Below are 25,165 nucleotides of genomic sequence, written 5' to 3'. Positions count from 1 at the left end.
GTACTTGAAATATGCCTAGTGCCACTGAAGAATCAAATTTTACATTTTATTTAATTGTAACTAAATTAAATATAAATAGCCACTTAAGGCCACTGGCCAGCAGATGGGACATCAGAGGTCTAGGAGATTGGACCCTCGGGACCGCAGACAGTGAACTTGTGTTCTGCGCACTCTGGGCAGAAGCCATGGCGTTTCCAGGCGCCTGGGCTGGTGTGGCTACGTTTTGTCCTTTGGCATTTTGCCTTATGGTTTTACTGATTGGTTACTGTTTGCTTTTTCTTGTTGGATGTGAGAGCATATTGTGTTTCTTCCGTGGGATTCAGAGCAGTTCTTATATTGTCCACTGGCTACTAACTGTTCTATTTTAGGAGTGGGCAGATTTTCCCATCTTTCAAGGTCTAGTTGGAGACCTCCTCGTGATGAGATCTTTATTCCAGGTTTTGTATCTTTCGAGCCTCTGACCCTTTCCTACGTGAGCAGCCAGCCCCATTGTGCATTTCATCTGTCTCTTCAGCCCCGTCTCTCTGTGCTGCCCGGCGTGTGCGGTGTGCAGGCTCGCGGACCTTACAATCTCTGTTTCCTCCCTGCCTGTGCTGCCCTTGTCTGTGCTCTGACCATCCCATCTAACGTAGCGTCTCCTTCCGAAAGTTTCCCCCGAGTCCTCCAATGGGCCCTCTGCTCTGTGCCCCACACGTGTCACCTCATCCTGACAGCATGGGAGAGCTTGTATGGTATTGTACTGGAAGTATGTCATTTATCTTTGTATTCTCTCCCCAGGGTGCTTGTCACCTAGCAAAGGCCTAGGACATTTTTGCTAAAACTCAGCTGGAAGTTTCCACTGCATAAAGTTAGTCTGTGGTAAAAATGAATTAGAAAGTAGATTTTAGCCTAACAATCAAAGGGATCTCCTGTTTAACTCATATGTATGTGGTGTGATGCCCCAGAGCCTGTTAGGCTTTGGCGCTGTAAGGGGTGTGCATTTCTCTGTTTAGTGTTGAATTGCAGAGTATGTCTGCCAGTTCAGCTCCATTGCTTGTTCTGAGTCCCCCTCCTTCTTTATATATAAAACCCATCAAAAGCCTTTGTGACCTTTTGAGTTTCCCATTTCTGCTTCTGCGGTGAATTAGCACATGTTGGCCTGACGCCTTGGCAGCTTCTTTGGAGGAGGACACATTGTGTTACCACACTGGGCGTGTGTTTTTGCTCCATTAGGGTCTCCTCAGCAATGAAGCAGACCCGCAGTCCTTTACAAGTTCTGCCTAGCAAGGAAAAAGAATTCTTTCCAAGTGAGCGTCTCCCTTCCTTTTTTAGCGCCTTAGAAGCTTTCCTGTCTTCCTTTGTCCTCCTTCAGCAGTTGTAATGGATCTAGATCTCATGACGTGCTAGTCCAAGCCCTCAACAAACACATTATGGCTTTGATTCAGCAAGCACATTTCAGAATATTATAGCTACTATTATTAGATTAAAATATAGTGCCTAGCTGTAAGATGCCGTTGTTGCACATTAACAGATATAATAACCACATTAAATTACATCTCATAAATGAGAGCTGACTGTATGTGTGATCTGCTTAATACCCAAGACTTTCATTACTCAGCTGTGAAAATAATGGTTTTTATTTATATATCCCAACAAAGTAAAGATGTAATTGCTATGCAGTAAGTAGCATTTGCATTAGTGCAAGTGTAGCCTACCCAGACTGTTGTCTCTGTGAACAAGATATTTGTTTATAAATAGAACAAAATGCATTGTGAAAAACTACCAAAATTACATTTTTCCAGTTTCTCATTAATGTTGGTTATTATGTTTTTTCGATGTAACAGTATTCTACCACTTAGACTATATTAACATTTTGTTTACAGCTGGTATTTTATATCACTTAGCCAATGGTGTTTTCCCCAGATAAATCTAATTAGAGTTGGAAATGGATTATATGCAAGGTTCCCATTAAAAAATAATTTCCTTGTGGGAAAACTTGTTATGAACATTTTAAGTGGCTACAGATTTATACCACTGGACTAATTAATGTTTAGGACTGGGGCATGGACTAAGCAAAGAGCTATTTTGAATTTATAAAAGAATCGATTAGAAATATTTAAATAAGAGTGAGCAAAATGGCAGTTGTATTTTAGTATCACGGACAATCCTTTCTTTTTCCATTCACCAGTTGATGGATATTTGGGTTGTTTGCACTTTGAACTATCATGAATATTGCTATGAATTTTGCTTTACAAGTCTTTGTGTGGAAATACGTTTTGATTGCTGGTCTGGAGCGGAAGTGCTGTATTGTTTGGTATGTGTTTGCAGAAACTGCCAGTTGTTTTCTAGAGTGGCTGCAGCATTTTACTTTCCCACTAGGAAGTTTCTCCACATCCTGGGTGACACTCGCGGTTGATGGCTTTTTCATTAGTCGTTCTTATGGATGTGTAGTATCTTACTGTCATTTTTGTATACGTTTAAAAAATAAATAATGACAATGAGCATCGCTCTGTGTGCATATTGACGACTCCTATAACCTTCTTTGGCGAAATGGCCATAAATATTTTGCCTATTTTGTAGCTGGATTATTTGTGTGTTTTTAAAACTGAGCTGTAAGAGTTTTTAAATTTGGGATATAAGATTTCTTTTTTAAAAATCAGATGTATGAATTGAAAATATATTTCTCTCAGTGTTTGACTTGACTTTTAATTTTCTTAATGGTGACTTTTGAAATGCATAAGTTTTTAAGTTGTCAAAGTCCGGTTGACCAGTATTTCATTGGATGGTTTGTGCTTTCAGTGTTGTACATAAGAAATCGGTACCTAGCTCAAGGTTGTGAAGATATACTCCTTTTTACCGCTTTTAAAAAAGAGTTTTATAGCTTTATCTTTTATATTTATTGATAAATAACAGTAAGAAGCTACTTTTTATATGAAATAAGTACAGGCTTGAAGACTATCCATATACAAAAATGTATTTAGAAGTTTACCTCACACCATATAGAAAAATTAACTCAGTGGGATAGATTGTTCCTTCTTCAGGGATTTTAAATCCCATAAATAGTATGCACAAAACACAAATTAATATTTTGAAGTTTTAAAGGAAATGATTTCATCTGGAGTGGGTTTTGTTAACAATTACTGCTTTACTATTTTTTCGTGTTTTGGAATTTTTGGTTGAAGGCTCCCTTTGAGCCCCTCTCATTGAGGTGCATATTAGTCTCCGCAGACCCTCTGCCTCTGAGCGGATTCACACCTGTGTGGTTTTCCCTGGTCTAGCTTTTCACGTGGGACTCCCCCCGTTGCAGTGTTGAGGGTGTGAGAAATGCAGACTGGGAGCCAGGGTGGGCTTCGGCCCAGGCCTTTGGGCCCTGTCTTTGTGCTCTGCCTCTCAAACCCGGCTTCATAATAGAAAGACACGCCACAGGCAGTGAGCCTGACCCCCATCTCCAGATTCTCTCTCTCACGGGGGGAAGCCTTGGATTTGCTGGGTTTTTTGTTTTTTGTTTTTGTTTTGTTTTGTTTTTTTTCTGAAAAGGGGCACCTGGCAGTCCCTGGCAACCTCTGTATCCTGAGCCTTGAAATGTGAATTCTGCTGAATGTCAGTGTGTTCTGACTCTTTTTTTCTGTTACACTCAGTATTTTGGAGCACTCTGAGCATACTGAAACGTGAATTCATTGCTCCATTTCGACTGTAATTCATAAATGTTTTAATTACAAAATTGGAACAGGCTTTTATTTTAACAATCCATTAAGGAGAGGCAGAGGTTCAGATAATTAACATTATCTGGCATATTTTATTTCTTGAAACTAAAAATAAAAAATAGACATGAAACATCTATCAAAAATATTATCAGTTGTTAACATCTGATAATAAGTACATGGGAATTTGTGGTAACTTTAGTCCTTCTGCTTTTTAGAAATACACAATCTAATCAATAATACATGAATGTATGTTATCTTTCTTCTCTCTCATTCTTTCTCTTCACCCAATCCATGAATCCCACTGCTCAGAGGTGAGCATGTTTATGTTCACATGTAACCTTCCAGACTTTCTCTGAGTGTGGACAGGTTTTCTGTACAGCTCTCTGTCCCTTTGACAATAATTACTTTGTTTTCTAAACTACAATGGATTCATACATTGCGCTGAAGCTCACTTTTTTCGTGTGCTGTCCCAGTCCTATATCATGGACATTTGTCCTGGTCATCATATACAGAGTGTTGAGCATGTCCATGTTTTATGTATAGTTTCCTTTGTTTTCGTGTCCTGTTTTTCTCTCCATTAGACTGAGCTTCAGTGAGCATGTTATGTGTGCACACGACTGTGTACTTCTGCTAGTGTTGTCCCAGAAAGGGCTCCTGAGACAGCTGCTTTCCTGTTTTCTCGTGGTTCATCCTCCATCACTCTGCATTATGTGCTGACTTTGCCTTGTTTACTGTTGTGATGTCAGCACCGCACTGGGAACACAGTAGGTCCTCATTAATTATTGATATACATTTTTTGAGAGCATTGCCTGGTGGGTATTCCCTGGGAGACTCAGTTTATGCGACCATGACGTCAGTGATCTGGATAGTCGCACTGTGCCGGCCAATTCCGAGTACCCACTTGCACGGTCCAGTCCATGGGGCTGTTTTCTCCCTCTGTGAGCCCCAACCCAGGAGAGCATGCTCCGCTCACAGGCATCCCTGCAGGAGAGCGTACTGCTTCACAGGGAGCTTGATGAGGAGCAGCGTGACTTGGATTCTGATTGGTCGGCAAATCTACACTGCAGAGTAACCTTCTTCTCAAAGGTGTACGTTGGTGCCTCCTCTTTTAGCTGCACTGGTGGAATTCCAGATTTTCTCTTTTCTTTTATTTGCCCTTTCTTCCTAGGGCCCATCCATTTCTGACGTATCAGTGTTGTTTTCTTTCATTTTTAAAATAACTTAATAAAAAATACATTTTTGCTTTTTACTTAGATTTACTATTTAAATCCACATGCAAAAGATGTTTTCTAAAAATCATGCATCCGAGTTATCTTAGTTTCAGTGGAATCTGTGGGGTTCAGCAGTTTCCAGGTTTATTTTTTAATTTTTAAAATTTTTTAATTTTTCTTCTTTTCCAGTCAAGAGGAGGGATGTGCCCTGGTATCTGTACACACAATTATAGCTGCCCAAACCCAGGTGCTCGCCACTGTACTTTCCCTGTGACTGTTGTTTCTCTGACACACTTCCCTGACATGCTTCATAGTTATGTTCTGCTGATCATCTCCTAGAGTTGAAGTTCTTTGTGGCAGGCACCATGTTTTGTTCACTGTTGTGTGTTAGCATCTAGAACAGCGACTGCCATTGGTGTGTTTGATGTCATAAGCATTCGAGTATTTGTTGAAGAATCAGTAAATAATACAAACAAGGAAGGTGAGATGTAGATATAATGGGTGGGGATAAATTCTGTTATTACACGAGTAGGAGTCTTTGAATGGGGCCCCATTTCATTGGTGAAATAAGGTAGACCACCTCGTTTGCCTTTCTTTTCTAATGTACTGTGAGTTCCTTGAGAGCAGGAATGTATCTTAATTGTCATGGTAACCCCGTTGCCTAGCACTAGGTCTTAAACATTGTACACATGCCAGAAATGTATGTCCAGTGAACTTACTTTGTGGATGTTAGCTCTGTTGTACCAGAAACTTGCATTTGGAAACATGGCCCAGATAACAGTTCTTAAAGAAGACCAGGTATTTACATCTAAAAGATGCAGGGTAGAAATACCAGCTCCTAGAACAGGGGTCGGGAATCTTTTTGGCTGAGAGAGCCATGAACGCCACATATTTTAAAATGTAATTCTGTGAGAGCCATACAACGACCCGTGTACGTTATGCATTATCCAATAAAAATTTGGTATTGTCCCGGAGGACAGCTGTGATTGGCTCCAGCCACCCGCAACCATGAACATGAGCGGTAGGAAATGAATGGATTGTAATACATGAGAATGTTTTATATTTTTAACATTATTTTTCTTATTAAAGATTTGTCTGCGAGCCAGATGCAGACATCAAAAGAGCCACATCTGTCTCGTGAACCATAGGTTCCCGACACCTGCCCTAGAAGGACTTGGTGTTCACAAAGCCAATTATTTCTATGCCTTTTGAGAGGAATAGGGGAGCTTTGGGGAAGCAAAAGGAATTGGTGGGCTTTGAATTTTGTCTGGAGCCACACCTCTGGCCTTGTAAAGACTTCACTTGTAAAACAAGGACAGTTGTTTTAATACCTCGAGTTAGGTTGCCACCTAAATGCTGAGAAAGGACTGACAACTACATTCACTCATTTTTGGAAGGTTTCTTTCCATCTGGGTACATTTTTTTCTTTCAGGCTCTATGGGGGTGGAAGGGTCGTAAGGTGGCAGCTGTGAGTATATTATAGCAATTATGGGGGATCTAGTTTATGGGTAGTACATAGCATAGGGTCATCCTTGAAGGCCATAAGGCTTGGATGTATGAAACCTCTGTCCATTTTCCTTGGGAATGGCGAAATAGTTATGGTAGGCAAACGGGTTCCTCAGAAATGAACTCTTAGGTTATGAGACACCAGAGAAAGCAATTCTCAGATTATTTGCTATAGTGATTGATCAAGAAGAACTGTTTTTGTGAGCCACGCTTAAAGTGTGGAACCTCCCTTGTTTTTTTAAACCCGAATGCATTTGGTAAAGGTGTCTATCATAGGCTTTCAAAAATATTATTAGTGCTTAGTACGTTAACCTTTGAGCTCTGTAACACACTTGACATTAATGAGATTTCATGTTAAATTTTATGCTGGGAGTTGTTGATTTGGATTGGGGGATTAATCTATTTCTGCTGCTATACACTCTAAATTAATTAGCAGCATACAACTATGAATAAAATGTGCCAGCAGGAATCATTTTGGGATTTTGCCTAACCTCTTTTTTCTTTTTTCATTACATGAAGTTGAAAGAACTATTTTCCTCATTAATACCTCTGGTTACACCATTATCGTGGTAGACTGCCCCCAAATTAAATCTTCTCTGTGGTCTAAATGAGCTTTTTATTTTACTTTCTCTTTGGTAATTCTTATTAGGGGATGTCTTAAAAAAATCCTTTTATCACTCCCACTCCTGTGCCTGTGGGTTTCACTCATCTTCTGGAGCAGACTTTTTAAGTTGCATATGTTTTAAATTTCCTTTCTTGAGTTAGCCCATCCACGCAAACAGAAGTAGGGTTTAGGTTCATTTCTGAAATGGAGTCTGTTTTATAGCCTTCATTTTAAAAAATATTTAAAAAAATTTTTTTTCAATAGATTTGATTTCCCTCTGAATGAAGGTGCATTCTATTTAAGTGCTCTATTTCTTATCATGTTTATATTTTTAGTGCTACCCTTGAATTAGTTCATGACATTCAAATCATTCAGTACGCCCTCTCGGTTACGAAGATTCTAAAGACGAACAGGATTTGGAAGTGTGACATGAACTCTTACTCAAATAAAATTTAGGTACTATAAACATTGACATATTAAGCTTTAGGACATGTATCTTCAAACATTTAAATAGTGCGGTGAAACCCGACTTCTTACACATCTCTACAGAGAGAAGTGACACACAAGGGATTCTCACACATGCTGAGGATCAGTAATGAATAAGCATCATCCCGCCCTCGAAAAGCTCTGGTCTAGTTGGGAAGACAAACAAACAAACAAATTACAATATCATTATATTACGGTAAGTGTATTAAAGGATGCCTGTAATGCTATATGTGCCTAGGACAGGGGTAGAGTACATTGTTTTAACAGGATTTTATTTGCAGCAAAAATAATAGGTCAGGAAAAATATCTTTGTAACCTTGGAGTAGGCAAAGATTTCTTAAATATGATACAAAAATACTAATCTTAGAGTGGCAAAACTGATAAATTGGACTAATTTAGAATTTAAGAACTTCTATTAATCAGAAGACACAATTAAGACAATGAAAAGATAATCTGCAGAGTAATAGGAGATAATTCACAATTCATACATTTAATAAGAGATGTATATCCAGAATGTATAAAGAACTTTACAAATGAGTAAGAAAAACCAACCACCAACAGATGAATGGGCATAAGACATGAGCATGCATTTCACAAAAGAGGATACGCACATGGCCAACAAATGCATGGAAGGGTGTCCAACTTCAGTAGTCACGGAGAGATGCCAATTAAAACCACGGAGATAGTCACCAGCACTGCTGAGAGGAAAAAGGCACACAGTACCATGTGTGTGTTGGCATGGATGTGGAAAAACTAGGACTCATAATTGCTGGTTAGAATATAAATTGGTCCAACCATTTTAGAAAATCTTTGGCGCTATATACCAAGTCTGGATATAGTCATACTCTAACTTACAGCAATTTCACTGCTAGTTATTAACATATTCCCAGAGATGTCTGTGTTCAGTAAAAGATTACTACTAGCATGTCCAGGGCAGCACTATTGGTACTGGCTCCAGATGGAGAGCAGACATGCTCCCCAGTAGAAGAACGGATGAGTAAGTTCTGGCCTAGTCACATAATGTCATGCTCGATTACATTAGCAATGTGATGGTGTGCCACTAACACCGAGTTGGACAGCGTTCATTTACTTGCAATAATGTGAGTGAGTTTTGTCAAATGAAAGAATTAAAATTCAGAAGAGAACATAAGTCCATTCATATAAAGTATAAAAATAGGCAAAATAAATTCATGCTCCCAGAAGTCAGGGTGGAGTTTATCTTGGTGTTAGTGGTGGCGTGTGGACGTGAGCACCAGAGAGGTAGGTGGGTTCTGGTGCTCTGTTTCTTAGTCTCAGTGCTGAGTACACGGGTGTGTTAAAATCGATCAAATCATACATTGACATATACACTTTTCTGAATATATCTTAATCCTTAATAGTTTTTTTAAGGAAAGCTCTCTAAGCTTGGATTAAAGACGGAAAGAAAGTATTGTCCCTGCATCATGGAACTGTGAATGTACTATCCCTTTTCCCCTACTGTTCTGATTTCCTGAACTATCTTTAGTGAGATTATACTCGTTTATAATACAAAAGGATAAATGACCTGAAATAAATACAGGTATCAATATATATGTGTGTGTGTGTGTGTGTGTGTGTATGTATGTGAGAGAGAGAGAGAGAGAGAGAGCCAACCTGTGAAAGCCCTGCAGAGAACAAGCGGGTTGCACGTTTTGCTAGCCAGACCTGGTCAAGACGAGAGGCGGCACCCCATAGGCTTACTTGGCCTATATTTTACTTTTGTGACAAATGCTATTCTAATACCCACTCTGCAGTGTTGCTATAAAATTTAGCATGGTCTGAGCGAATAATTTATTTCTTAATCTAAATAATAAATACTTTTAAATGTCTTATCAAAGAAACACATGTGAGTGTATCTCACTGGAAGGATATTACATTGGTAAAACATAAAGAACATTTTTCCTTCATGTTTCTGAGCGGGATTCTTGGACTAATGTACTGTGATTTTCTTCCTTTACCAGATCCTCTTCTGTGAATGATTCACAGAGGACCAGTGTGTCCCCAGTGCTTTATTTCGCGTTGTCTGTCGCTGGTGGATCTGGGTTTCTAATTTCTCTGTTCAGGTCCGAATAGTGTGATCACTCTGTTCCTACGACAGCACACGCATTTGCCTTCTCGTCTCCTCTTCCTTTTGTCCCAGGATGAAGTCGGGGTTGCAGGCAGCAGCTCTGCAGACCTGTTACACTGGACCACCGCCACCACCATGAAAGTCCTCTCCAACACCACGACCACCACCAGGGCCATGCTGCAGGCGGTCAGTGACAGGCAGTGGTGGAAGAAGTCTTTAACTTACCTGCGGCCCCGGCAGGTAAGCAGTGCCCTTTGCTGAAGTCAGCTGTGCGCTTCCTGCCAGGTCATGAGCACAGCTCCTCAGTTGTCCTCATTGCTGTGACCACTATTTCTTCCCTGGATCATTAAAATAATCTCTTAAAGAAGCCCAGGCCTCCCGTCAGATAGGGAATGGGTAATTTATTTCATAGAATGTAATATGCTCCCATAGCATTCTTGCAGAAGACGCTAGTATAGGTTTGGGTATGGCTTAGTTTATGTGTCTGAATTTAAGTTTAGTGGAATGAAAAGGGAAACGGTCTATCGATGCTCACTCGTGTTGGCTGGATTTCTGCAGGTGAGCAGTTCATAAAGGAATAGTGCCCACAGCCTGCCCGAGCCCGAGGGCTGCCTTTAGTCTGGGCTGGGCTGCCCTATTGAAAATACTATGGGTTGGGCGGGCTGAACAGCAGACATTTATTTCCAGCTGTTCTGGAGGCTAGGAAGTCTGAGATCAAACTGCTGGCACGTTGAGGGGAGGGTCTGCTTCCTGGCGCATACACAGCCATCCCCTTCATGAAGGAGTGTGCTGACGTCTTTGTGGGACAGGAGGAAGGCCAGGCAGTGTGAGCAATGGGAAGAGTGGAGGGAGTGGGGACCAGAGCGGATGAGGGGGCCAAACGAAAAGCCTCTTGTGGACGTTATCCGGACACCTGGTTTTGTTCCAGTAGGATAAGTTGTCGGAGGATGCAGGTGATGTCGCAGCTGTGTGAGCCAGCTTTTCCTTTAATAAGAGCATTTGACCGCTATGTCCGCAGCTGGCAGTAGGGAGTCAGGAGTAGAAGCAGAAAGACCCATCTCCATTCAGGAGCCTTGGGCGAGACGCTGGAGTTTGGGCTCGGGCAGCCAGGGAGGAAGTGGGAAGTGGTTATTCAGGATGTGTGTTGTGGACCTGCTGGTGGCCGGGGTATGCAGGGAAGAGGAGACTCAGAATGATAACCCAGGCAGTGGGGTAAGTGAAGACACCATTGGCTGACGGGCCGTGTGCTTGACTGGGGTGAGTCTGTTGCTTTCTTATTGTTGCATATATCACAGTGGGCTGCGATTATGGTTACTTTCCGAGGATATGTATCTTGGGTAAAGTGTTAATGTCATGTCTACAACTTAGTTTTTTTTTCCTTTTTTTTTTTCTTTTCTCTATTTTTCCAAAGTTAGAAGCAGGGAGGCAGCCAGACTGACTCCTGCATGCGCCCAACCGGGATCCATTTGGCATGTCCACGACCAGGATCCACCTGGCATGTCCACTGGGGGCGATGCTCTCTGCCCATCTGGGCTGTTTCTCTGCTGCAACTGGAGCCATTTTAGTGCCTGAGGCAGAGGCCATGGAGCCATCCTCAGCACCCGGGCCAACTTTGCTCCAATTGAGCCTTGGCTGTGGGAGGGGAAGAGAGAGACAGAGAAGAAGGAGAGGGGGAAGGGTGGAGAAGCAGATGGGCGCTTCTCCTGTGTGCCCTGGCCAGGAATTGAACCCGGGACTTCCACATGCTGGGCCAATGCTGTACCCCTGAGCCAACTAGCCAGGGCCTACAACTTAGTTTTTATTACGTATCAGCTGTAATTTTTATCATCAGTGGCTGCAGCGGCGTCATTGTGTCCCTGGACTGGGCTGGGCTGGGCATGTAGTGAGAGCTTAGTAAACTTTAGTGGAGTGGGTGAGTGCCATTTACCTGGTTCTTCTAGTAGGAGCTTTACAGTCTATATGAGGAGAGCAAAGCATAGGTCTAATAACCAGACTAGAGATACTAAAGTACTTGCTAATGAGGAATGCTGATTGCACATCTAAAAGGCATGTGTGTGGGCCATAGCAGTGGAAGAGAGGGGCTCGGCAGGAGCATGATGGCATCTTGCCTCTGTCTCGTGAGGCTTCAGCAGGTGAGGGCCAAGGCGGGCCTGGTGGGGAGGCCGGCGGTGCGGACAGGAAGAAAGCCATGGAGGTCAGATGCACGCAGTAGACCCGTGTGGTCGGAGTGAAGAGTTAGCCTTTAACGTTAGTTAGCGTTTACTGACTTAAATGTTATTCTGCATAGTTCAGACTTGAGACTGTTGGCTCTATGCATGATTCAAAGCTACTAAAGGTGTTTTGATCAAAGTGAGCACTATGTTTGAAATGATGTTGTAGGGAGGTATTCTGACTGGAGTCTAACACCAGTTGCTTCTGTGTTTCCGACCTGTTGACGTCAAATTGACTGGGAAAATCAAAGGCCCTGCAGCGTGAGATTGAAGCACTGCTCTCAGAATGCGGTCATTCCGACACTCTCTGCTGGGTGTCTGTGCCACTCTGACACGCTCTTAGATCACACAGTGTACGCTGATTGCTACTCCTGAACTCTCCCACCTCCTCCCTCCCTTCCTGCCGAGCTCCCCAGCTCTTTCTATTTTTGTTTTTCACTTTGTTCTGTTTAGGGGCAAGACTTTGGTGATGCTTACCGAATCGGAACCATAGCCAATGAAGGTCTAGAAAAACAAGGCTGTCATCCCTTTTATGAATCCGTCATCTCCAACCCCTTTGTCGCAGAGGTAAGGACAGTGTTCCGAAGCACAGACTTCACTGTCACGCTGATGCGGGCCTTTCAGTGGAAGCAAAAGCGAAAATTTTTCCTGAAAGTGTACTACTTTGACTTGAGTCTTCATCATGTCATTCATTGGTTTTGTATACGTTATGTGTTTATTATGTATATGTTACAGCATATTATGAGATTCAAATCAACGTAAAATTTTACACAAAATAGTATGTTTCGTAAATGAGAAGTTTCATAATTCAAGTCACTGGAAGATATAAAATCATATATAGTTGTGTTTTCTAAGAATATCTTCATAGAAAATAGAATATCCTATTAAGCGGCATCCTTTGTTTGTCTAGTCCCAGGCGACATATGACACCTGTCAGCACGGCCCAGCAGAAAGCTTTGCAGAAGTGTTGCTGAGGACTGGAAAACTGACCGAGACTAAAACTGAGGGCGGAGAAGTATTTCCAACGACAGAAGGTATGAGTGAGGCTGGTAGAGTTTTTTGGAAAGAATGAAATATGTGCAGGTTTACCAAAGACGCCTTCCCACTTGTTCTTTTTTCTTCTTTAGCCTCCTTCTTTTCAAGACTCCAGGGTATTTCCTTGGCTGTTTTCTTTCAGTTTCCTCTCTGTTCTGCCATCCTTGGTGAATAATACCTCATGATAGAGGCTCCTGAGCTCCGGCTGTCTCGTCTGTGTGCCGGGCGTCAGTTAGGAGGAGGGCTGTGGGAGGGAGGGAAGTTTTCACGGCAGTCCTATCCTCAGCTTCCACTACTACATATCACCTGCTGTTTCTAACTGCCCGGGTCCTGCACAGTGCTGGCTTTTAAGTGAGCACATTGCTGTGTGCAATTCAGTTTGGGTAAATGTACAGATACCCAAATTGGGTAAATGTATAAATGTAGAACCGCCATTTTCCCTGAAACCTGACACTATTACTGATTTTTAAATAATCCTTTTCTTTGTCAATCAATATTTCTGTGTAGTTGGGAAGGATGGAAGCAGATACCATGTCCCCACCCATTGTGTGGGCCCCTTGAATCATGGTTCCCTTTTACTAAATCTGCCTTTTTCTTTTCTTTAAATCTGCCATTTTTTATTCAGTTCTAAGATGCATGTTTTTCTACCTCCTACCATTTCTGAAATCAAGGTTTATCTCACAGTTGATGAGTACCTTTGTGAGGTTTTCCCTCTGAAAAGCTATTAATGTGAATGAATCATGGCACATTTTACAAATTATACTGAATGTCTATGGAAAGTATAGATGCATTGCTGTTCCCCCTTTCAATTATTCTTTATTACTTCTTGCTTTTCTTTATTAAAATTTGTCTTGACTTTTTTTTCCCAATTGCATTGACCTGTTCCTGGGGTTTGTAAGTTATCCTAGTTTCTGGAGGGCGGAGTGTACGTGGGCGGCCAGCGAAGAACCATGGCGAGAGAGTGGGAGGAAGTGCGAGGTCTGGGTGCCGCGTTACACACTCTCCTGAACCCCCCACTCAGAGCTGCGGCAGCCGAGCAGAGGAATAGTGTCCGGTTTCCCTTTGCTGGGAAACGAGCCCAGCAGCCTGTGTGTGCTGCCACTGGGCGGTGCTGGCCAGCGGAGACGGCGGTGCCCTCTGTGCACCTGCTCTTGGGCGGCACCGGCCTGGTTGGCATCCCGATAGCATCTTGTGCTCCCTTTGCTCCCGTTACGGTTCTGTTTTCACGGCCTGCTCTGTCATTCTCCTTCCTGGGTCACAGCCGAATCACTGAGGGAAATTTTTAAGAAATACTGTAGTCTGGGATCGGCTGTAGACTTTATCTCAGAACCCCGGGTGGGGCCCCTGCATCAGCCATCTCCTAGGGTTCCTCAGGCAATCATTCGTAAAACTGGGTTAAGACCCTTTGAAAGCTTCCCTCAATATACCAGATTCTCCCCAACTGTCACGTGTCCACCGTCCCGGTTTCTTCTCCCAGCTCTGACCCCCTTGCTCTCTGTGCCGCTCACCTGGCAGCCCCCAGACGGCCCCGTATCTGTCGTTGTCTGGTCTCTCCAGCTTGGGGGGCAAACCCTGGCCACATCTTCTTCTAACGCTCTTGCGGGAGCCGTTGTACCACATGGACATGGGGTGTTCTACCTGGCGGGTGCCGGGTTGATGTCCTTTCACAGTGAGGCTCAGCACAGCTGTGCGTCCCAGCCACAGGGCTGTGGTGAGCTGGGCTCGTGGTGAAGTGACCCTGGCCCCCGGGGTGTGCATGCTGCTCTAGTGTCTGCGGCTCCGCCCACTGCGGGGCTTCCCTTCCTGCCTGCGCTTCTCCAAGATCGCTCTTCTGATGATCAGATGTTACTATTCCACCAAAAGAAAGAGTCCAAGTCCATCATAGATTAACACTTTTTTCAACTGTTGTTGAACTGAGTTGGGGAAAACATGATAGAGCACCTACTATATATATTAAGAATATATATGTTTCTTTTTCTCTTTTTTTTTGTATTTTTCTGAAGTTGGAAACGGAAACGGGGAGGCAGTCAGACAGACTCCCACATGTGCCTGACCGGGATCCACCCGGCATGCCTACCAGGGGGCGATGCTCTGCCCATCTGAGGTGTTGCTCTGTTGCAACCAGAGCCATTCTAGCACTTGAGGCAGAGGCCATGGAGCCATCCCCAGCGCCTGGGCCAACTTTGCTCCAATGGAGCCTTAGCTGCGGGAGGGGAAGAGAGAGATAGAGAGGAAGGAGAGGGGGAGGGGTGGAGAAGCAGATGGGCGCTTCTCCTGTGTGCCCTGGCCGGGAATCGAACCTGGGACTTCCACACGCTGGGCTAACGCTCTACCACTGAGCCGAGCAGCCAGGGCAAGAATATATTCTTTAAAAAATATAGAGGTGATTATAGTCTTCATCCCTTTAACTTGCATTCAACTTTATAAAGTATTTTTGTAAACATATTTGGTATCAATAATGTTAATATATTTGAAACATATCTTTGACTATTTTATAGTACCAGATATTTGTCAGAGACTCAGCAGAATTGAAGTTATATAGGATAAATCACCCAAATTAAAAGTTGCAGAAATGTGATCCTTGACTTTGATTCAGAAGTGGGTTATAATACAAATTATACTTCCCCACATGATCTGACTTTTCAGAATTATTTAAATAAAGTTGATAAAAAGGTTTTTTATGAAGACTAGCTGAAGAAAATTGATCATTATTTATTTAGCTACATGAATGATTTAATAGCTAATGATTTCCAAATCAATAATATGGACAGCTCTCTTCTGCGAATTCAGTCCTGGAATTAAATTGACCGTGGGTGCTTTCCAGAGGCCCTGATTGGCACAGAATTAGTGCTTGCAGGCGTAGCCATAGATTTCATCTGATTTTGGCTGTATAACTTTTTAAAGAAAAATGTATTGTATTTAAGGTTTGAGATCCAGCATTGCACATTAAATTCTGATAAATGAAGGCAGGCCGTCCTTTTTTTAAAAACAAATTTTAATGGTATTGTAAAATCACTGTGACTTTGTCTGCAGCCAGCATGACATCTGGGGACCTAAGTGAGGCCCTGGAGATCAATCTACTTTAGATCCTTAGGAATACTTTTGTCAAATGTTGGTTTGGATGGCTTGCAGAATTAAGAACTGAGAAGCTTCTTAAATGTGGGGTGTGAGTGCTACTTTGCAAGGATCCTTGAGTCTCAGTGAGGGCTGCTGAGAAAGGTCTGAGGCCCAGGGGTGAGCTGGGGACACTCCCTCACTCCCCATGTTTCCTGTAATAATCCAGCCGTTAGTTATGGGGATGGGGGTCCGGCTGGGCACTTGGATTGTAGAGATTGCTGAGCCGTGAGCCGGTATGGGAGAACACGATGCCGAGAGACAGAGAGACAGCTTCAGTGACACTGAGTGGGGGAAGAGAGAGGACCCTTCCCTCCAGCCTGAGCATCCCTGCGTGCTGGTGTTTTGGACGCTGGTGATCTGGTGATTTCCTAGTCTTGGAGCAGCAGGGAGGCCATAGGCTTCATGTGGCTGGAACATCAGCTGTCTGACTGCTGGAGACAGGCATGAACACGTGTCCAGGGCACTTTTCAGGGAAACCCGTTTGGAAAATAAGTAACTGACAGGGGACTGGAGCTCTTGATACAGTCACTAGAGAGGACGTTCTTCTCTTCCCCCAATATTTTACTATGAAGATTTTCAAATGCACAAAAAAGTCGAAAAAATTCTACAGTGAAGTTCCATATATGTACCTTTCACCAAGACTCGACAACTAACATTTTACTATTCCCCTCAGCCGTCCCCACTGCCCAGACTGTCAGCTCAGCTCAGCTTGTACAAATGACTTATAATCTTGTCTGAGTAAGTCACAATTAGGGAGCTAAATCTTCTGGAAAAATATAATATGGTCTATTTCTAAAGTCAAGTATCATTTACTTTGGATTATTCACATACAGTTCTCCTTCATTAGCACAGATAAGGGGAACCTGTGTTCGTTAAAGGTAAAGATCACCTTATGATCACGGGTGACCACCTGCTATTTGTTCCTCTGACCTAAATGGATGGGATGGGTCCTTGTGTATACAAACTGCTGATAAACGCACACTTTGCTGGTATGTGCTCGCTCTTATTAAAAGTAACATTTACAAGTTGTCACAATATCCTTTTTTTTTTTTTTTTGGTAAAAAAGCTGGTCATGGTTGAGATATGTCACAGGATGTACTATTCACAAAAATTAGGGGATATTTCAAAATGAATGTGAAGTGATAAAATATCCCCTAATTTTTGTGAGCTCCTAATTTTGGTGCTAAGTCGGTGAATATGTATTAAGAAGTGTTACGTCTTCTTGATATACAAAATTAGGGGGTATTTTATCACTTCATAGTCATTTTGAAATATCCCCTAATTATTGTGAGCAGTATGCAATCAAAGCAAGAGACTGACGTTCTTTTTGTGGAGGGTGATGAAGAGGTGTGTTCTCTGAAAGAACAAGAACATATTATCAGTATAGTAGCAAGCCAAAGATTGATCCTAAATTTGCACTTTGAAAGCTGTTTTATTGCTGTGATTGTTAGTACCTATATGGTCATCTTCTACATCAGGTGCCATTGATATACATAATTGTATAGTGGAGCCTGGGCCTTTAAAATAACAAAAGGAATAGCTTTAAGAAACCACCTCATTGACCTGTTTGCACTTAGACTTACAGCTCTGCTGGCAGGGTTTCCTCATGTCTGAGTCACAGACAGCACAAGTTGTCTGAGTGAAGGGGCAAGGTTACCACTGAACAGTTTCCTGGGGTCTGTATTTAGATGGGGCTGAATTGACTGGCACAGAGTGTTTTAAAAAGTCCTCTGAAGCTAATTGTTGGGATCTTGTAGGACCGAAAACATAGAACTTAATAACTCTGAATGTTGTACGGACCCTTAGGTAAAATAACGCCATTTCCTCCTGTTCAGTTCTCCTGCAGCTGGCGGGCGATGCGCTCCCCCACGACATGACCTTGGCTCTCGCGTACCTCCTTGCCTTACCGCAGGTAAGTGCACCCTTCCCTAGGGAGGAGGACTTAACCTGAATTAACCAGAAAGTCTGTTGTTTATTATAACCGTTGAAAAACAATTGTTGTCAGTATCCAGAGAGTAAATTCTGCTATGCTGGCTGAAATGTTGATTTTTAAATCTGCTTTTATGTGCATAGGATCTGTCTTTATTTTGTCTTCTGAATTTTCATGTTGTATTAAGATGAGATCGAGTTGATGTGATGGAAACCTTGAACCAAAATTCTACAGTAGCGGCTAGATACGTGTTGGATTCCATGGTCTGATTTCCTTTCAGCCAAGTTCCTTCCTTCCTGTTCCCTCCTAGGTGTTAGATGCTAACCGGTGCTTTGAGAAGCAGGCCCGCTCGGCTCTCTCCCTCCAGCTGGCCGCGTATTACTACAGCCTGCAGATCTATGCCCACCTGGCTCCGTGTTTCAGGGACCAGTGTCATCCTCTCTACAGGGTGAGTCCTCCGGCTTTCCCCTTCCTGATGAGCAGAGCTGAAGTCTTTCTGAAACAGGGAAGATGCGAGCTTACCTCTTTTGCTCTGCTTTGGACCCAGAATGCATCCCAAATGCTGTCAGCCTGCTTTCTCGGGCATAGTTGTTTGTGCAGGCCTCAGTAAGAGGTGGGGTGTCTCATAGTTATTGTGAGTGCTGGTGCTTCCTCTAACTTGCCTGTTCTGTGTTATTTTACAAAGTTCTTAGGAGAGGCTTAAAGTAGCAGGACAGGTGAAATGAAGAATTGGTTTTTTAATTCACTGCCCAAAAAGAAGGTGACTCTAGTTCAGGAAGACAAGCGACGTAATTCTTTGAGCAGTGCTGCACTTTTATTTATTTTTAAGCCATAAATATGAGTAGTAATTGCACAGATGAAACGTTGCAACATATTCTGCCTCCTTGCCACCAAGCTACAGGCAGTTTTTATGTAACATTCTTGTTAGTATCTGAGCGAAAGCACCTTAGCATGGCCTCAGGTAACATATGCCTTCTTTTGTGGACACACACATGTTCCAGTTGCCCCTGTAAAATCAGAGCCTCAGGTTTACGTTTGTACACCAGCTTGGCAGTTGTTAGCACTGGAAAATTATCTACATTTTGTATTGGATCATTTTATGAGAATTACCACTTTAAGAGTAGATAAGCAAATTAAAAATAAAAATTTGAAAGAAAGAATAAAAAAGAGCAGACAAGCAAATAGATCAGACTTTCAGGCCCACTATATGCAGAAATGGAAGGTTCTGCAAGATTCTGTTGAGGCAGGATTCTGTTTCCCCTTGACCCAAAGCACAGTTGAGAAATAGTGTCGCACGTGTACCAGAGTTCTAGCTGCCTTAGTGATCCAGCACATATCCAAGAACTTAAAAGTGGGTGAAAACATTCCATTCATGGGTGAGTCTATGGCTCTTCTTCACCTTTCTATTGAAGAGAGGAGAGAGTGTGGGGGGCCCGCCCCCCGCAGTGCCGGCCTGTCCCAGTCAGCTGTGTGGTGTCCTCAGCCATAGTTTCATTATGATGATGTTTGGCTGAGAAACAGGAATGTTTTCTTTTTAGCCTCTTGGTGTAAGATATTACTTTATTTTGGGAATTTTGAACGTTTTTTTCTTTTTTTTTGCTAGTTCCTGCCACTGTGTACAGTTTATTCCACACGCTGGTAGTTTTCCTCTGCTTTATATCTCAGATATACTTTATGTGAGATGAACAATAGACCTGTTGTGTTATAAAGTGAGGGAACGAAGGGACTGTGTAGGCGGAAGCTTAGTTCTGGAGCAGAGGCCCACATTACACTCAGTCCGACAGCAGGCAGAAAGTTTATGGCTTTTGCTGCTGCCTGCTTCTGAATGCCCTGTGTATGCGTTAGTGTTATGTGTATCTGCAAGTGCCAAATAATTTGCTCCCAAACTCTGGTATGTTGAAACACAGTGACGTTTTACATTGACCAAAAACTTTGTCTTGTTATCAACTTGAATTTTTTCCCAACAAGTCATTGTGTTCTCAAAATGTATTTGCCTGAGGTTTCTCAGTGGACGCCATGGATGTGGGGTTCCAGTGCTGAATGGGCTGCCCCGCATTTATTTGCAAGGTCAGCTGTGTGCCTAGCGCTGTGTTTCAGTCTGATACAAAGGATGGAAAGGCCACTCGGTCAGCCAGTGGCGCTGTCACTAAGCTCCTCTAGCCCCTCGTGTGCCATGGACTCCTCCTGGGCATGGGGTGGTGGGAACATGCCGCCTGACCTCCATATGAACTTGCCATTTATGCAATCCATACAAGACCTCTCTATGGCTGTGGTGAGGGGAGCTGGACCAGGAGACAGACAGCTGTGTCAGACAGACTGCCAGCGGAACTCTCAGGCAGCCAGTGAACGTGCTGCAGAGCCACTGTGGGTCTGTGTTCTGCAGCTTGATTTCCTAAGAGCATTAATGAACGTCGTCCTCTTGGAGGGAAATGCCAGAACATATGTTTTTCATGTTTTCTCTAATAGTAAATTACTTTGTATTTTATTTTATTTTCAGAGAGAGGAAGGAGAGAGAGAGAGAAGCATTAACTTACCATTCCACTTAGTTGTGCCATTGATTGCTTTTTTTTTTTTTTTTTTTACAGAGACAGAGAGAGAGCCAGTGAGAGGGATAAATAGGGACAGACAGGAATGGAGAGAGATGAAAAACATCAATTATCAGTTTTTCGTTGCAATACCTTAGTTATTCATTGATTGCTTTCTCATATGTGCCTTGACCATGGGCCTTCAGCAGACCGAGTAACCCTTTTCTCGAGTCAGCGACCTTGGGTCTCCAAGCTGGTGAGCTTTTGCTCAAACTAGATGAACCCACGCTCAAGCTGGCGACCTCGGAGTCTCAAACCTAGGTCCTTTGCATCCCAGTTTGCCGCTCTATCCACTGCCACCGCCTGGTCAGGCTGATTGCTTCTTTTATGTGCCTTGTCTGGGGCTTGAACCAGTGACCTTGGGCTCAAGCTGGTGCCCTTAGGTTGAGCTGGCATCCCGGTGTTTGAGACAGCAACCCCAGGATCAAGCCAGCCACCACGGTGCTCCAGGACAACGTTCTAGACATTGCACCACCGGCTAGAGCAGGCTTAATTTTTTTTTTAAGATTATATTTATTGCCTTACCAGGCAATGGTGCAGTGGATAGAGCGTCGGACTGGGATGCGGAGGGCCCAGGTTCGAGACCTCGAGGTTGCTAGCTTGAGCGGGGGCTCATCTGGTTTGAGCAAAAGCTCACCAGCTTAGACCCAAGGTCACTGGCTCCAGCAAGGGGTTACTCAGTCTGCTGAAGGCCCACAGTCAGGCACATATGAGAAAGCAATCAGTGAACAACTAATGTGTTGAAACGAAAAACTGATGATTGATGCTTCTCATCTCTCCGTTCCTGTCTGTCTGTCCTTATCTATCCCTCTCTCTCTCTCTGTGTGTGTAAAAAAAAATTATATTTATTGATTTTTTTTTCTAGAGAAAGTAGGAAGTAGGAGGGGGAAGCAACATCTGTGGTTGCTTCCCATGTGTGCCTTGACCGGGCCAGCCCGGGCTGTCGTTAGCATTCCAGGGCCATGGTCTGTCCTCTGTGCTGCCACAGGTCAGGCTTAATATTTTCTTAAACATTAAGATGCAAAGACATTCTGAAACTCTCCCAGACAGAGGTGTTGAGGAGGATCTAACGCCCTACAGTCGCTCTTCTCTGCCCGTGTCCTCCCTTTAAGACAGCTTTCCATTGTTCTTCATCTAAATGACTGCAGCGGCTTCTTAAACTTCACTCTGCCCTCATTCCTCTCCCTTTTGTGTCTCTCCCCAAGCATCTGTCAGTGTAGTCTCTCTGAAGCGAAGGTCTGGCTGCCTTCCCTTCCGCTGAAGCCCTTCCCTGGTTTCCGGCTAGACCTGCGCATCACCCACAGTCTGCCCTCTGGCTGTGTCCAATGTCATCGTCCTTGGCTCAGGCTGCCTGCTTTCTCAGACACCCTGTGTGCTCTGGTTTCCTGTCTGCCTCCCCCTGCACTCTCGGCCTGTCGTGTTTCCTCGTTTCTCTGCTTAGCTGCTTGGGTCAGGTATGGCCTCCCTGCGCCTGATCCCAGTCCCCCTCTGTAGTGCCCCCGCCTGTGTGGATGCTCCCACATGCCTCCACGCTGTCCTGTGCCCCCCATGTGTCTGCGACCCTGCCCCGCGCCTCCGCACTCCTCTGTGCTCCCCGCACGCCTCCGTGCCACCCTATGCTCCCCACGGGCCTCTGCGCCGCCCTGAGCCCCCCCCCCTGTGTCCCCGCATGCTCCTGCACCCCCTGCACTCACCAGGTGCTCTGCGCCGCCCTGAGCCCCTCCCCGTGTGTCCCCCGCGTGCTCCTGCACCCCCTGCGCTCACCAGGTGCCTCTGCGCCGCCCTGAGCCCCTCCCCGTGTGTCCCCCGCGTGCTCCTGCACCCCCTGCGCTCACCAGGTGCCTCTGCGCCGCCCTGAGCCCCTCCCCGTGTGTCCCCCGCGTGCTCCTGCACCCCCTGCGCTCACCAGGTGCCTCTGCGCCGCCCTGAGCCCCTCCCCGTGTGTCCCCCGCGTGCTCCTGCACCCCCTGCGCTCACCAGGTGCCTCTGCGCCGCCCTGAGCCCCTCCCCGTGTGTCCCCCGCGTGCTCCTGCACCCCCTGCGCTCACCAGGTGCCTCTGCGCCGCCCTGAGCCCCCCCCCGTGTCCCCACGTGCTCCTGTACCCCCTGCCCTCACCAGGTGCCTCTGTGCCAACTGAGCCCCCCCCCCCGTGTGTCCCCGCGTGCTCCTGCACCCCCTGCCCTCACCAGGTGCCTCTGTGCCAACTGAGCCCCCCCCCGTGTGTCCCCGCGTGCTCCTGCACCCCCTGCCCTCACCAGGTGCCTCTGTGCCAACTGAGCCCCCCCCCGTGTGTCCCCGCGTGCTCCTGCACCCCCCTGCCCTCACCAGGTGCCTCTGTGCCGCCCTGAGCTCCCCGCAGGCAGCACTTATGTTGTTATTTTAAATTCATATACTTTTCATGTCGGTAGCTGATGAACTATTGAGGCTGGTGTCTGCGTTGTATGTTTGGGTTTTGCCAATGCTTAGGGCCTGGAGAGTAGTCAACATGTTCAGTGGGTAGATGACTAAGAATTAATGAACAATTCATTGGTAACGTATAATAATTGATTTATGTGTGTGTGTTTTCATCAGATATTTATCAGATGACAACTTCATGCCAGAAAGCATTCTAGAACCTGGGAAAACAGTAGTGAACTAAGTATATATATAAAAACCCTGTCCTTTTAGGACTTACATTCTGTTGGGTAAGGGGTACCGTGAAAGAAAATAAGTAGATAACATATATACTATGTTAACTGGTGACAAGAGCTATGGAAACAAAAAGCCGAGAAGGACAAGAGTGTGTGTGCGCACATGCATACGTGTGTCTCTGTTTTAAGAGCACAGGTCTAGCAAAGGCCCTGGCTGGGTAGCTCAGTTGGTTATGACATTGTCCCGATATGCCAAGGTTGTGGGTTCGATCCCCAGTCAGGGCACATATAAGAGTTAACCAATGAATGCGTAAATGGGTGGAACAACAAATTGATGTTTCCTTCTCTCTCTCTTCCTCCTCTACCTTCCTTCTCTCTAAAATCGATTAAAAAAATAAAATAGCCTCAGCAAAGACCTAAGTTCAGAAGGTGACCTTGAGTAAAGACACGTGGACGAGAGCAGTACCATGAGCATGCATGGAGGAAGAGCATCGCAGACAGGAATGGCAGTAACAAAACGATTGAAGTGTCACTGTGCCTGTCATGCATGCTGTGGCATTTTCCACAAAGTATCTGAGCCTGCACTGACATTTTACTATATGAAACTCAAGGCCTACAAGAGTTACCTGACTCCAGGGAAAAGGACAGAAATGAAATCTGGCCAGACTTCGCTGTGACTGAGTGGGTCTGTTCTGTCTGACTAGGAAGGTGTCAGGACAGGGTGTGACAGCAGTGTCAGCATAGGGGCTTATGTATGGGAGCTGTCAGTGGACAGACAGTACACACATCAGACTACCCCCAGAAGGCACTGGAGTCCTCAGGTGTCCTTCACACTCATTCCGCCACTTGATCCTTGGACCAGCCCCATTTTGCAGAAGAAGAATTTCTTTGCAGAAGATAAGACTCAGAGAAAACCAGTTCCTCGCTCAGGCTGGCCCTGGTGGAAAGTGCCATCCTGTCACTCACAGGTCCTGACTCCAGGCATTACCTGCTCTTGACCAGGACAGAAGTGCTGGAGCTCCAGCTTTGCTCTGGAAGGAGTCCCTGTGGCTGCTCCTCCGAGCTGTGTGATCTCTGGCCTGCAGGGCTCAGGGACCGTTCCCAACGGGGTGTTTCCATTGCTTCAGGGTGGAACCTGCTGGTTAAGGCTAAACTATATGTGACAGGAAAGACCCTCAGAGAATTGGCTGGCTCTTCTTTCCCACCGGCCACGATCCTGACGCTGCCTCTTTTGAAGTTTATGTTCTAGCTGTTTAGAATTAAAATTTCTTCAAATTTAACATCCCTTTTCACACCTTAGTCCCTCTGAAATGCCTGCTCCTTCCCACTATCAAAAGAGGAGTTTGAGCCCAAAGGAGCCCCCGTGGGAATCCCCTCAGACACACCTGCTCCCTCCCCTGGTCACTGCCCACAGATATACATGGTCCTTCCCTCGAGTCACTACCCACAGACACACCTGGTCCCTCCCTGGGTCACTGCCCACAGACACACCTGCTCCCTCCCTCGGGTCACTGCCCACAGACACACCTGGTCCTTCCCCGGGACACTACCTGCAGACACACTGGGTCCCTCCCGGGTCACTGCCTGCAGACACACACCTACTCCCTCCCGGGACACTGCCCGCAGACACACCTGGCCCTTCCCCGGGACACTGCCCGCAGACACACCTGGTCCCTCCCCCGGGTCACTGCCCACAGACACACCTGCTCCCTCCCCATGTCACTGCCCACAGACACACCTGCTCCCTCCCCCGGGTCACTGCCCACAGACACACCTGCTCCCTCCCAGGACACTGCCCACAGACACACCTGCTCCCTCCCCCGGGTCACTGCCCATAGACAGACACACCTGCTCCCTCCCCGGGTCACTGCCCACAGACACACCTGCTCCCTCCCCCGGGTCACTGCCCGCAGACACACCTGCTCCTTCCCTGGGTCACTGCCCACAGACACACCTGGTCCCTCCCCGGGACACTGCCTGCAGACACCTGCTCCCTCCCCTGGGTCACTGCCCGCAGACACACCTGGTCCCTCCCCGGGACACTGCCCGCAGACACACCTGGTCCCTCCCCGGGACACTGC

General features: G+C 45.3%; 1 protein-coding gene across 1 annotated transcript in view; it reads left to right on the top strand.

The window, feature by feature from the left end:
- The window catches only part of NBAS (NBAS subunit of NRZ tethering complex), a 352,849-nt gene that overhangs the window by 211,583 nt on the left and 116,101 nt on the right, over positions 1-25,165 (top strand). The window contains 5 exon segments of the mRNA XM_066234551.1: positions 9,649-9,816; positions 12,240-12,353; positions 12,697-12,820; positions 17,774-17,850; positions 18,179-18,316. Of these exon segments, the coding sequence (XP_066090648.1) occupies positions 9,649-9,816; positions 12,240-12,353; positions 12,697-12,820; positions 17,774-17,850; positions 18,179-18,316 (621 nt within the window).

Source organism: Saccopteryx bilineata, chromosome 6 (assembly GCF_036850765.1).
Source record: "Saccopteryx bilineata isolate mSacBil1 chromosome 6, mSacBil1_pri_phased_curated, whole genome shotgun sequence".
Classification (NCBI taxonomy): Eukaryota; Metazoa; Chordata; class Mammalia; order Chiroptera; family Emballonuridae; genus Saccopteryx; species Saccopteryx bilineata.
The sequence above is the reverse complement of the archived record's forward strand: the minus strand, read 5'-3'. Positions and strand labels throughout refer to the sequence as shown.